The sequence below is a fragment of the Leucoraja erinacea genome, chromosome 15, assembly GCF_028641065.1.
Source record: "Leucoraja erinacea ecotype New England chromosome 15, Leri_hhj_1, whole genome shotgun sequence".
NCBI classification, from domain to species: Eukaryota; Metazoa; Chordata; class Chondrichthyes; order Rajiformes; family Rajidae; genus Leucoraja; species Leucoraja erinaceus.
The window spans coordinates 8,197,307-8,211,490 of NC_073391.1; the positions used below are offsets into that span (position 1 = coordinate 8,197,307).

At 43.1% G+C, this 14,184-nt stretch overlaps 1 protein-coding gene across 1 annotated transcript in view; it reads right to left on the reverse strand.

Moving 5' to 3' along the window:
* Positions 1–14,184, reverse strand: part of LOC129703927 (inositol polyphosphate-5-phosphatase A) — a 537,367-nt gene that overhangs the window by 172,952 nt on the left and 350,231 nt on the right. Inside the window, exon 6 of the mRNA XM_055646645.1 lies at positions 8,984–9,091. Coding sequence (XP_055502620.1) covers positions 8,984–9,091 — 108 coding nt within the window. The remainder of the gene's footprint in view (positions 1–8,983; positions 9,092–14,184) is intronic.

Consider the following 14,184-nt stretch of genomic DNA (forward strand, 5'->3'; position numbering starts at 1 on the left):
TAGGCCATTTGGCGCTTCGAGCCAGCACCACCATTCACTGTGATCATGGCTTATCATCCACAATCAGTACCCCGTTCTTACCTTCTCCCCATATCCCTTGACTGCGTTAAGGATGAGAGAAGATCTCATAAAAACATAACATTCTTGAAGGATTGGACAGGCTAGATGCCGGAAAATGTTCCAGATTTTGGGGGAATCCAGAAGCAGGGGTCACAGGTTAAGAATAAGGGGTAGGCCATTTAGGACAGAGATGAGGAAATCCTTTTTCACCCAGTGAGTTGTGAGTCTGTGGAATTCTCTGTCACAGAAGGCGGTGGAGGTTAATTCGCTGGATTAACTCTTTCAAGAGAGAGTTAGATTTAGCTCAGAGCTAAAGGAATCAAGGGATATCGGGAAATAACACGAATGGGGTAGTGATTTTAGATGATCAGCACGATCATATTTAATGGCGGTGCTGGATCAAAGGGCCGAATGGCCTATTCCTGCGCCTATTTTACCATGTTTCTATGTTTTTAATGCTTCATGTTAGAGACCTTTCATCAGAACTCAAAAATGTCAATACTGTTGTTGTCAATTTCCACTCAAGTTTCACCTTTACGGGGACAATCTGACTTCCATTTTCTTTTAGGATCTCTCTATCTCTACCTTAGGGGATAGGCTGTCCAAGCGTACAAACTTCCACAGCTACATACCTTGACCATGTTTCTTTCCACCCTACCTCCATTCGAATGAAATCCCATTCTGACAAAAGGACATCTGACCTGAAACATTAAAATCTGTTTCTCCTCCCACAGGTGCTGCCTGACCTGCTGAGCATTTTCTGTTTTATATTTTAGAATTCATAATCTGCAATGTTTTTGATTTTCCTTATATTTCCTTCAGTTTGGATACACAGCTTGGAAACAGGGCCTTCAGCTCACTGAGTCCATGCCGACCACCAATCACCCAGTCACAGTCGTTCTATGTTATCCCACATTCTCATTTACACCCTACACACTAGGGGCAATTTTACAGAGGCCAATTAATCTACAAATCCGCATGGATTTGGGATGTGGGAGGAATCTGGAGCACCCGGAGGAACCCATGCAGTCATAGACAGGATCCAATACAGCATTCTAGCACTGTGAGGCAGCTGTGTGCCACTGTGATGCTCCATCTGATCCTTAGGCATGAATAAGGGTCCTGCCCCTCAACCTATCTGAACTCAACTGACAAAGCAATGACATTTCTTGCCTTTACTGTAATACCACTGCCAACATCGCCCAATCACCCTTCCATGTACCACTGTATCTTTCGGTAGACAAAAATGCTGGAGAAACTCAGCGGGTGAGGCAGCATCTATGGAGCGAAGGAAATAAGCAAGGTTTCGGGCCGAAACCCTTCGCTTCATAGATGCTGCCTCACCCGCTGAGTTTCACCAGCATTTTTGACTACCTTCGATTTTCCCGCATCTGCAGTTCCTTCTTAACCACTGTATCTTTCAGTCCCTTGTGTAATAATTCACATGGTATGCAGTAATCTTCTCCATTCATACTGATGGCATCCAGCTCTTACTTTCACATCTCAATATTATCTCATAAAGTGGTATAGGCTGCATGTCCAAGCTGGGTGGTTTTAGTGCTCCGAGTAAAGATGGTATCTCATCCTTGATCTACAGTTTACAGCTCCAAAATCGAACACTTGGTCAAGGAAGTCCACGCCAACATTCAACCTCCTCCTACCACACTACAGGAAGTGGCGGCTCGCCTGCAGTCCGTCTGTCTTTACTTTTTTCTGGGTTTTTTTGTCTTGTTTTGGTTAAGTTTTAGTTTGTTGGGTTGTGTTGGGGGGGGGGGGGGGGGGGGTGAAACATGTTCTCTGTCTCTTCCTTCGGGGGAATGCGACTTTTTCGTGTTGTATCCCCCTTCTCTGCCTCCGTCTGCGCTGAGGCCTAATTGCGGAGCTGGCGGCCTCCAACCTGCGACCGACCCCGAGGCTAGCCTGGACTCACCAACGAGAGGCTGGCCGTCTTCGGGGCTGAGGCAGCGGTGGCCCGACTTGCTGGTGTGGCGTTCTGGCTTTTCGGCGGCGGCCTGGAGCTGATGCAGCGGGGCTCGGAGCTGAGACTGCGGGAGCCGGAGCTGGGGCAGCGGCCTGGAGCTGGGGCGGCTGCCCGGAGCTGGGGCAGCGGCCCCGAGCAGAGACTGCGGGACCCGGAGCTGGGGCAGCGGCCCCGAGCGTAGACTGCGGGACCTGGAGCTGGGGCGGCGGCCCGGAGCTGATGCTGTGTGGGCCGTCTCGGAGCGGAGACGGCGTTCCGGCTTTCGGCGGCGGCGACATCACCACGGAGGTCCGCTGGACTGGAGGGCGGCATCTCCGGCCTGGATCGATCGCCTCAGCGCAGAGGGAGAACAAGGAGGGAAGAGACGGGGACTAAGACTTTGCCTCCATCACAGTGAGGATGTGCTTGATGAACTCACTGTGGTGGATGTTTAATTTGTGTTTATTGTATCTTTTGTTTTTATTGGTTCTGTGTATGACTGCAGGCAACATAATTTCGTTCAGACCGAAAGGTCTGAATGACAATAAAGGAATCTAATCTAATCTAATCTACATCTCATTGTTTCAAGATATCCTTCTGTTCCGTTTTCTTCTGCACCTCAGCGCAGACGGAGGCGGTTCCTCTCCTTAAACTAATCTCTTCAACAACAACTTACATGATATCTTCCATATAGTTCAGCAAATAAATATCTCTTGAACTCTTCAATGCAGTAGTTAAAGTATGCTCTCTCTGCAAATATTTTTGGAACGCATGTTATTTATGCTTTGTTGGTTTTATGAGTTCCGGTGTGGCTCGATTTTCAATTATTAGAATTATTATTGAGGTGGTAGTATTGCTGCCTTACAACACCAGAGACCCGGGTTCGATACTATGTTTGCTGTTTATACTATGTCTGTATGTTTTCCATGTGACATGTGTTTTCTGTGGGAGCTCTGGTTTCATGATGTGGAAAGAAAGTTGCAATCAGCATTGCACCAACCAGCAGGCCAGTAAGTTCTAATCCAAAGACCACGATGTCCATTGTAATTCTCTGACATGGATGTGGACATTCCCCTCTTTAGTTCAGGTAATGTAGCAAAACAATTGGTGAATACATAGATGGAGTCAATATTCTGTTTGGAGAACATTGGCAGGTGCCTTTACTTGAGTTTAGTTTATAGATACTGTGTGGAAACAGGCCCCTTGGCCCACCGAGTCCACGCCGACCAGCGATCCCCGCACATTAACACGATCCTACCCAGACTAGGGATTAATACCAAGCCCATTAACCTCCAAACATGTACGTCTTTGGCGTATGGGAGGAAACTGAAGATCTTGAAGAACACCCACGCGGTCACGGGGAGAACGTACAAACTCCATGCAGACAAGCGCCCGTCGTCGGGATTGAACCCGGGTCTCTGGCGCTGTAAGTGTTGTAAGGCAGCAACTCTACCGCTGCACCACCGTGTCGCCTGTCTCTGAACTATTTCTTCTTCTTAGCAGAAAGGAATTAAATTCCCAATATGAAATATGATCGCTCTGGCAATGAAGGGGCAAGCCGCAGAATGACAGATGATAATGCATGTGGTGGTAGCAGAGAAAATTCATAACAAAACCTGAAGCAGCTTATTGTTTAAAATGTACTGTCCCCTCCAAGGTAGCGCTGAACCTCTGTGGGTGGAAATTGTAAAGGTGAAGCAAGCGTAAGTATGGTGGAAACTGAGAGAACAGGGGTGCAGGTTATTATATCCTCATTTACACCCGAGGGTCCATAAATGTCATCCGTCAACAGGGAGGATGAAAAATCCTCTGGCTGGAATCAGCAACAACTGAGCACAAGGAGATGAATTGAACTAGATCCTGCCAGTCACCCATTCTAATCACTCATTCACCAGATACAGGGAATCGATGAAGCTGACCCTTTGTATTCAGGGGGCACCTGGTGAGCTGTGGCCAGGAGGTGTGTAGGAAGGAATTGCAGATGCTGGGTTACACTGAAGATAGGCAGAAAATGCTGGAGTAACTCAGCGGGACAGGCAGCATCCCCGGAGAGAAAGATCAGATGTGCTGCCTGTCCCGCTGAGTTACTCCAGCACTTTGTGCCTATCTGTGGTCAGGTGGCTTCAGGTGGGAGACTCCTGTGGCCCTCCCTCCAAATGCCATTTTATTGGAGGCAAAGGATGGTGCAGAACTTCATCTATTGTCTAAGTTCACAAGCTTTTTTAAAGTTTTTAGATTTGAGGAAGGGCATTCTTGCTATTGCGGGAGCGCAGCGTAGGTTCACGAGGTTAATTCCCGGGATGCCAGGACTGTAATATAATGAAAGAATGGAGTGACTGGGCATGTATTCATTGGAATTTAGAAGGATGAGAGGGGATCTTATAGGAACGTGTAAAATTATTAAGTGATTTGACTCGCTAGATGCAGGAAACATGTTCCCGATGTTGGGAGAGTCCAGAAACAGGGGCCACAGTTTAAGAATAAGTGGCAGGCCATTTAGAACTGAGATGAGGAAAAACCTTTTCACACGGAGAGTTGTGAATTTGTGGAATTCTCTGCCTCAGTAGGCTGATTCACTGGATGCATTCAAAAGAGAGTTAGATAGAGCTCTTGGGGCTAGCGGAATCAAGGGATATGGGGAGAAGGCAGTAACGGGGTACTGGTTGTGAATGATTGGCCTTGATCCCATTGAATGGTGGTGCTGGCTCAAAGGGCCGAATGACCTACTCCTGCACCTATTGTCTATGTATCTATGTATCTGACTGAAATTCCAAGTTAAAATTGCGACAGAAAAAAATTACTAAAATAAATTTTAAAACGCAAGTTAAAAATACATTAAACACAAAGAGAAATGTTTCACGAAATCTGGCTGTTCTGCAAATATGCAAAAAGAAACTGCACTCAATTGAGTACGATCTCTGATCTTACTCAATGATATTGTCTCAGTGATATTGGAATGGATAGTCTCAATGATATTGGAATGGATAGGCAGGTTTAGTTTAGTTTAGTTTAGAGATACAACGTGGAAACAGGCCCTTCGGCCCACTGAGTCCACGCCGACCAGTAATCCCCGCACATTAACGCATACTAGGGACAGTTTACAATCTTTACTGAAACCAATTAACCTACAAACCCGCACGTCTTTGGAGTTTGGGAAGAAACCGGAGCACCCAGAGAAAATCCATGCAGGTCACGGGAAGAACGTCCAAACTCTACACAGGCAGCATTGATGGTCAGGATCGAACCCGGGTCTCTGGCGTTCTGGTGGTCTGTCAACCGTTTTAGGTTTTGGCTTATTTTTGTCTCGGTACCAATGAAATGTGAAAAGCTTTGTTTTGTATGCCATCCAAACGGATCACATATACCACACACAATCAGATATACCACACGTACATACAATCAGTTCAGACTCAAGTAAAATAGATAGAGCAAAGGGGAAGTTAAAGTGCAGAAGTGCAGCTCTCAGCATTATAACGCAATGTAGCGCATTAGTACCTCAGGCAAAGTCCAATGTCCTCAATGGGGTAATGGTGGATCGAACAGTACCTTAGTTTATGGAAGAACCGTTCAGAAGCCTGATAATGGAGGGGAAGAAGCTGTTCCTGAGTCTGGTGTTGTACGCTTACAAGCTTTTGTACCTTCTGCCAGACAGGAGCAGGGAGAAGAAAGAATGGTCGGGATGGGATACGTCTTTGATTATGCTTTTCCGTGGCAGCGCGAAGTGTAGGAGTCAAAGGTGGGATGTGTGGTCGGTGTGATGGGCCGGGCTACATCTAAAACTCTCTGATGTGGTTCCCAAACCGAGCTGTGATGCAACCCAACAGTATGGCCTGAAGAAAAATCTCGACCCGAAACTTCACTTTTTCCTTTTCTCCAGAGATGCTATCTGACCAGCTTTTTGTGTCTATCCAGTTTAAACCAGCATCTGCAGTTTATTCCTATACAGTACGCTTTCCATGGTTCCAGAGTCACTGGAGGTGTGCTGAATTTCCTCAGTCTCCTCTTCTTGGTTGTGGCATCAATGCGGTTGGTCCACAACAGATCATTGGTAATATTAACATCAAGAAACGTGAAGCTCTCAACCATTTCCACATCAGCACCATTAATGCTGATTGGGGCAATGTACTCCATCCACCATGCTCCCTGAATTCGATAACTAGGTCCTTCATCTTGCTGACATTGAGGGAAAGGTTATTGTCCTGACACCAAGTTACCAAGTTCTCTATCTCCTCCCTATAATCCATCTCATCCTTGTTTATGATGTGGCCCATCACAGTGGTGTCATCTGCAAACTCGGATGGAATTAGAGTCCAAATTTGGCCATAGAGTCCTGAGTGTACAGGGATCGACACAAAATGCTGGAGTAACTCACTGGGTCAGACAGCATCTCTGGGAAAAAGGAATAGGTGACGTTTCGGGTCAAGACCCTTCTTAAGTTTGGGAGGGGACGGGAAGCACATCCTTGCGGGCACCAGAGTAGAGACTTATTGTGGAGAAAGTGGTGTGACCTATCCGCACTGATTGAGGTCTGTAGGTCAGAAAGTCGAGGATCCAGTGGCAGAGGGGATCATGAAGTTTGGAGAAGAATTTGGATGGGATTATTGCTATTGAGGGCAGAGGTATATTTGATAAGTAGGAGTCCTTGTTGCCGAGGTGTTCCAGAGATTAATTAGGGCCACGGAATTGACATCTGCTGTTGACGTGTTGCAATGGTGGGAAAACTGCAGTGGAATCAAGGCTGGCTGGAGTTAATGTGCACCATCAGCAATCTCTCCTGAAGCACTTTGTGATGGTGGATGTCAGAGCCACTGGTCAGAGCTACTTGGCGGAAACCCACTGCTGGACTCGACTATGATGGACTCATCAGTCATGGAGCAAAGTGGTGGATATCCTGACATCTGAGACTCAACAAGCCCCAGTCTATAGGCAGCTCAGTGCAAACTGGGGCTTAATTGTACAATCTCAGTTACCATTGAAGTCAGCACATTGAGACCATTCTATTCCCCAGAAGAGCTGACTGGTCATTCAGTTAAGTTATTGAAATAGCTGGACTGGAAGTCCACTCTTTTCAATCAAGCACTGGTGCAGCAAAGCTCAGGCCAAGGATTGGGAAGTTCATATTTCCTCAGCAACAGCTCCCATGTCAGATATCTGGCAGTGGTGAGGCCAAAAAACCCCATCAATTATGCCGTGCAGAATGTAAATACTGCCCATAAATGAGAGAACACGAAGAAAAAAGAGAGATGATCTCTCGTTTGTGCTTCTTTATGGATCAGAGCTGCTGAGGCTCAAGAACAAAGCTTTTCTGGGAGCTTTAGCCAATAAATTGTATAATTTGGGGGGTATTTTAAAAGAGAAAAAAAAATGAGATCCTTCCAAATGTAAACTTTATGCCTCTGACTGAACCGGCAAATGTGAGATGCAAAGCATCCTAACAGTGCCACTTGGTTCTCATGAAATGTTTAAAGGGTATACAGGAAAATGTCCACATATATGTTTTCTCCTTTCCTTCAGTAGCTTTCTTCATAGTAATCCATCTTTATGATGACAATTACTGATGGTGTTGGGGAGGGGGTTCTGTATAATTTAGGGCTGGGAATACTAATCAATTTTGCAACACCGTGTGTAAACTGGGTTTAGATTAGTCTCCTTGAAGCCTTTCATCATCACGCTGCAGCTTTAAATAAAAATGGAAGTTTAAAAAAAAATAAGTCCAAGCCAGTGTCCCTTCTTTGCACGGCAGATGGGTTATATACAGGCCGTTTCCTTTATTAAAAGATGACATAAATCACTATTGAAAAACTAGGGACCCCTACAAGGTTATCCCCATCCAGCTTTGTTCATGAAAGGTTCACATTGAAGCATTAGTGAAATTAATTCATCTTTCATAAGAGCTTTGAGCAGTATCTGTGATGTATGATAACAACCAATTTCTCACTACTGTAAAAAATTATTCAGCTCTGATAGACTACACAAATCTGTTCTTTTTAAATAGCCTAACATTATCTCAAGTGCTGGTCCCAAAGGCATCATTTGAGATTCATATACAGCCAAGAGGTATAATAAATCACCATGAAAAGTTTTGTTAGTTTTATATGCAGTGAATTGTAATTATTTTGGATTGCATTATACCTCAATCAATGTAATTACTTTTAGATCATCTTTAAGCGGCAGTAATAAAGAGAAAGAAATCAGTCTTAAACCAATTGAGTGGATCATTTGCATATCTGTCAGTTGTACAATGGAATAGGTTATTATTAAGATTAAAAGTGATGTTTTATATATGATATGTTTACCAGATATGAACACTCTGATTTTATTTACATAGCTGAAAACAATATTAAATTATCCGCACAATAGAACAGTCTTTGAGTTATATTATCTCAAACGATGCAACAAATTTGGGTCAATGTTTGAAACCAAAGCGGAGAAGCTTTGCAAAAACTTAATTTACAGGGAAGAGATGAGGAGCTAAAATCACTGAGAGATGTCCACACCAGATTTTAAAACCGAGCGCGCAGTTGCAAAGTCGCACATAAAAAGACAGCAAATACTGGTTTTATGTAAGCTGCACACATACGCCACCACACATGGGTTTTCTCGAGTTATGTTTTTGTAACTTATATTATGACCCAGAAGTAATCTTGATTATGCCACATGACATCGGGTCACGACAGTCCTGAGCATCCCCAGTTTCTGAAAGAATACTTCTATGACTCTACTGAAGTGTAGAAACTATCACAACACGGTCATATAATTAAAACAATCCACAAAGCAACAATGGGGAATCTCTCTCTTCACCTCTTGCTCTGCAATTCACTTGCATATATATCCCACAGCAGATATCCTACTTAGAATCTTTTTGCATAATACCATCTCTCAGAGGAACAAGAACGGCAATAAAACTTTACAACTTTACGAGTTGACCTTGCATGTTTAGTGTGGGGGGAGACAATACACGACTTACCTCAGGGAAGTAATGTTGTGGAAACTTTTCCTTTTCCAGCATTGGTGTGCTTTCTAATGTTTCTGAGTAGATTTCTTTACCCGTTACTTTTTTGTACTTTTTAGCTTCGAGAAAGAAAGCACACAGAAGATAAATTAAACCTAACAATCAGCAATGTGACTGAACATCTTCAATAGAACATTTGCAGATTCTTCAAGATGCCGTGACCTGTTGCAGCTACAGGCTTTCATTTGGTAGGAAAATGTTTGAGATTAACCCACTACATATTTAGTTTGAATCAACTTTACCCATCGTTAAATGTGGTATTTAATAAATGTCAGGCTAACACTTTTGATATCATCTTTCTCAGATTTTAAAAGGGAATATTGCCTCCAACACAGCTACAACTGGAGAGATAGTTCGAGCTAACATCCTTCTTGCTAATTTTCAAACATTCTGACTCCTCTGTCCTGATCTTGGCCAAATTTAATGGATAATTTCATTACCTGTGCAGATGAACGTTCTGCTAAATTACAGCGGTAAAGAGGAGAGAAGGAATGGGTGATATTTTGGGTTGAGACAACTTCTTCAGACTGAGAGTCAGGGGAGAGGGAAACGAGAACATCACCAATGTCTTCTCTCCAGAGATGTTGATGGAGAGACAAAAATACAAATTAGGGGGCTATCAGCAGCTGAAACCAGCTCCGCAACGGATTCTAAACTCAATTCTTAATTTCCGCCGACCTCCCACTAACCTTACACCCATTTGTTCAGCCATAATTTGTCAACCTCTGTCCTAAAAATATTCAAAGATGCGACTTCCACCGCCTTTTGAGGAACTGAGTCCCACGGACCTATGACTCCCTGAGAGAAAAATATTGCTTTATTTCTTCCTTAAATGACCCACAGTTTGGGATTTTCCAAAAAGGTAATATTCAATTTGCCAAGACCATTCCACACCATTCCACACTTGTAAAGTCCAGCGGAGACATGTATAGACACACACGGAGAAAGCCTGGAACACAGTAAGTTACAATCCACAATCCTTGCAACTTTTAACAAACATTGCTTGCTCCTGATACCTTCTAAAGACGTACAGGTTTGTACGTTAATTGTCTTGGTATAAGTGCAGATTGGCCTTAGTGTGTGTAGGGTAGTGTTAATGTGCGGGGATCGCTGGACGGCACGGACTCGGTGGGCCGAAGGGCCTGTTTCCACTCTGTATCTCTAAACTACCTTCTGGCCTTTAGATAATAGGTGCCATTTGGCCCTTCGAGCCAGCACCGCCATTCACTGTGATCATGGCTTCTCATCCATATTTTGTACCCCATTCCTGCCTTCTCACCATATCCACTGACTCCGTATCTTTAAGAGCTCAATCTAACCCTCTCTTGAAAGCATCCAGAGAATTGGCCTCCACTGCCTTCTGAGGCAGAGAATGCCACAGATTCACAACTCTCTGGGTGAAAAAGCTTTACTTCATCTCTGTTCTAAATAGCCTACCCCTTATTCTTAAACTGTGGCCCCTGGTTCTGGACTCCCCCAACATCGGGAACATGTTTCCTGCCTCTAGCATGTCCAATCCCATAATAATCTTATATGTTTCAATAAGATACCTTGTCATTCTAAATTCCAGAGTATACAAGCCAGATGCTCCATTCTATCAACATATGAAAGTCCCGCCATCCCGGGAATTAACCTCGTGAACCTATGCTGCACTCCCTCAGTAGCAAGGATGTCCTTCCTCAAATTAGGGGACCAAAACTGCACACAATACCCCAGGTATGGTCTCATTAGGGCCCTATACAACTGCAGAAGGACCTCTTTGTTCCTATACTCAACTCCTCTTGTTATTAAGGCCAACATTCCATCAGCTTTCTTCACTGCCTGCTGGACCTGCACAGTCCTACTTTAGTCCTTTTGCTGTTCACCATGAGTTGCCTCCATTTCGCTGGCTGACAAGCTATTGACAATAATACTCTGCATGTGCAGATAAATGAATGAATTTCACTGAGGAGTATCAATTGGATTTGGTTATGTGGCCCATCATGTGCTTCATAATTATGGGCATTAAGTAACACAGCAGCATACAATCAAGCCACATGAAGCATTACGTACCTACTACAGTCCAATTCTATTTAGCGAGCAATTTTATACTGTAAATTACATTATTTTACACTGCTAAAAGTGCAGAAAAACTATTTGTGAAACAATTGATTTCTATATACCGATAAAAATTACAATTCCCATAATATTACATTTAATATCATTAGTGTTATAAGGTTTCTGCTAAAGATTGATTACTGGCCTTGGGGACGGGGCAACTACACCCCTTAGATTTTTACTTCCTCAAAATGCTTTATGATATTTTACTCATGAAGGATAATTTGATGTGATTGGCCAATAAATATATGTTTCTTATATGTGTAGGAAGAAACTGCAGATGCAGGCGCAGGTCCGGTGATCGTTTCGCTGAACACTTCTGTTCAGCCGGCCCAAACCCACCCGATCTGCCGGTTGCTAAACACTTTAACTCTTCCACCCATTCCAACACAGGCCTTTCTGTCCTGGGCCTCCTCCACTGTCAGAGTGAGGCCCAGTGCAAATTGGAGAAACAGCACCTCATAACTCGCTTGGGCAGCTTACACCCCTGCAGTATGAATATTGACTTCTCTAACTTCTCTAACTTCAAGTAACCCTCGCTTCCCCTCTCTCTCCATCCCTCCCCCATCCCAGCTCGCTACCAGTCAGACTGTTCCAGATTACATTTTAATTCTGTTTGATTTGTTGTCACCTTCTCCAAGCTAACAATGATCTATTCTGTATTTAAATCTATTCTACATGTTCCTTTATCTGCATCTCTTTTGATGTCTCAGTTTTTCACACTTTACCCTTCCTTATCTTTGTTCTTGCTCTCCCATTGCTCTCTGTCTGAAGAAGGATATCAACCCCAAACGTCACCCATTCCTTCTATCCAGAGTTGCTGCCAAAGTTACTCTTGCATTTTGTGTCTACTTGTCCTCTATTCTGATTTATTTTCTCTGGTTCATTATGATTTAGATGGGTCCCATTTTATGACATATTCAGACTGCCATCATTCGAAAGGGGCTGTTCAACTTGGGCGACCTAATTGGCGAGTTTAGATGAGTTTAGGAGAGTTTGAAAAAATGACATGTTGAAGACCTCCTTCGATGATGTTGAAGAATAGCTACGACTAGCTATGACTAACTTTGGGGAAATTGGACACCAAATAGTGGCGAGTGAAGACGACCTCCTTCGATCTCCTTCGACCTCCCTTTGACTATGATGAAGACTATTTACGACTACCTTCGATAACTTCAACTACCCTCGATTACCTACTACTAACATGCCGACCTACTACGAGTAAATAAAGTATCGATTTTTTCCATGGCGACCTTTTTTTACTCGCGGGCATTTTTCAACATGTTGAAAAATACGCCACAACCTAGCTGAGGCCTAGAGTACACGGGGACTACTCTCGAGCATGAAGGAGAGTTACAAAGACCTCCTTTGACCTCGTGTCGACCATGCTGCGAGTATGAGTCGAGGGCAAACTCGCGGATTAGGTCGCCCAAGTGGGACAGCCCCTTCATGTTATTAGTTCAAGCACAGAAACTTCGTTTCCTCTTCATTTTCTGTCAAGGGAAGTGAATAAATAGTTGAAAAAGAACAAGAGTGTGGGAGAGGTATAAGGGCTGTGAGCACAGTGATATCCTCTTGTGCCCAAAAATTAAATTGTCATATGCATGCATGTGGTTTACCTATTCAAAATGTTTAACTCACACGAGTTTAGGAAATTAAAATTGGACTTAAAAATGTAGGCAGGAACTGCAGATGCTGGTTGAAACCAAAGATAGACACAAAATGCTGGAGTAACTCAGCGGTTTGGAAAGAAGTACAGCATGTTTGGAAAGAAGGAATAGGTGACGTTTCGGTTTGAGACCTTCATCACGTGCTGCAATATATACTCGGTAGCGTACCAATGCATCAAACAGAGGTTAGATTGCCAATGCACAGTAGCGTCAGGGTTGGAGGACTTGCCAATCAAATGCAAAAACATAATCCTGCGTTTGTTCCCAGAAAACAGAGATGTGCATTTCTTTGGTGCCTTGCAGTACCCCAAGGATTCATTATGATGTTGCCATAATTTAAAGGTTACAATTAAGAAAGGAGACTTTAAACACCAAGACTTTTTCCACCAGAGTTGAAAAGGTTAAGAGCCAATTTATTGGAGAGATTGAAGATTATGAAGGGGTGCAATAGGATAAATTCATTATCAAACAAAATGCAATCTTACATAGAACCGTAAATGGGGTGATCTAATGTACTGCATTGATTCCATTTCACACCAAAATAATGAACTAAAACCTTTAATCTTTTTAAATCACAGCCACACGCTCAAGTATTCTATCCTCTGGGACTGAAGGAGGATTTAATTCTGTCTGTGAGAATCACCTGTTGGTAGATTATTTCTAAATTGATGATCCATTAAAAGTAAATGTTTAAGAAAGAACTGCAGATGCTGGAAAAATTGAAGGTAAACAAAAATGCTGGAAGAACTCAGCGGGTGAGGCAGCATCTATGGAGAGCAGCAATAGGCGAGGTTTCCGGTCGAGACCCTTCATTAGACTGATGTCAGGGAGGGGAGGGGAGGGGGAACTAAATAATCACTTTTAACTAAATATGGCAGAATTTTTAAATATTTAATACACTTGAATTAAGGATCTCCCTGCGGCATTTCATAGACAAAGATATTTTACAAATTCATTTTTTAGACAGGTCTACAAACGTTACAATTTGATAAAGGGAAAGCTGCACTTCAAAAGGAGGCAAAGTTAACAAGCAACCTAATGCATTTTGATCACAAATTCCCTTTACTATTGAAGCTGTGTAGATTGATGCAACTCCCTTATGACACAAATACATTTCCCTTCACAATTGTCTAAATACCAGATAAAGTACTTTTATTGTTAAAGACACAAATGACGTTTTATGTACAAGTGTGGCAAATTACTTAATTTGTTTAAAAAATAATTAATGTACAGATAACATTGTTATCAAAGTTGTGAGGAAGGAGCGCCCTTGGGATATTTGAGGAATGTAATTTGTTAATTAAGCAGAAATAAGTCTGTTATGTTAAGCAATGTGCCAAAAATGGCAGCAGTAAAAAGAAGCTTTCGGGCAACACACTGCAATC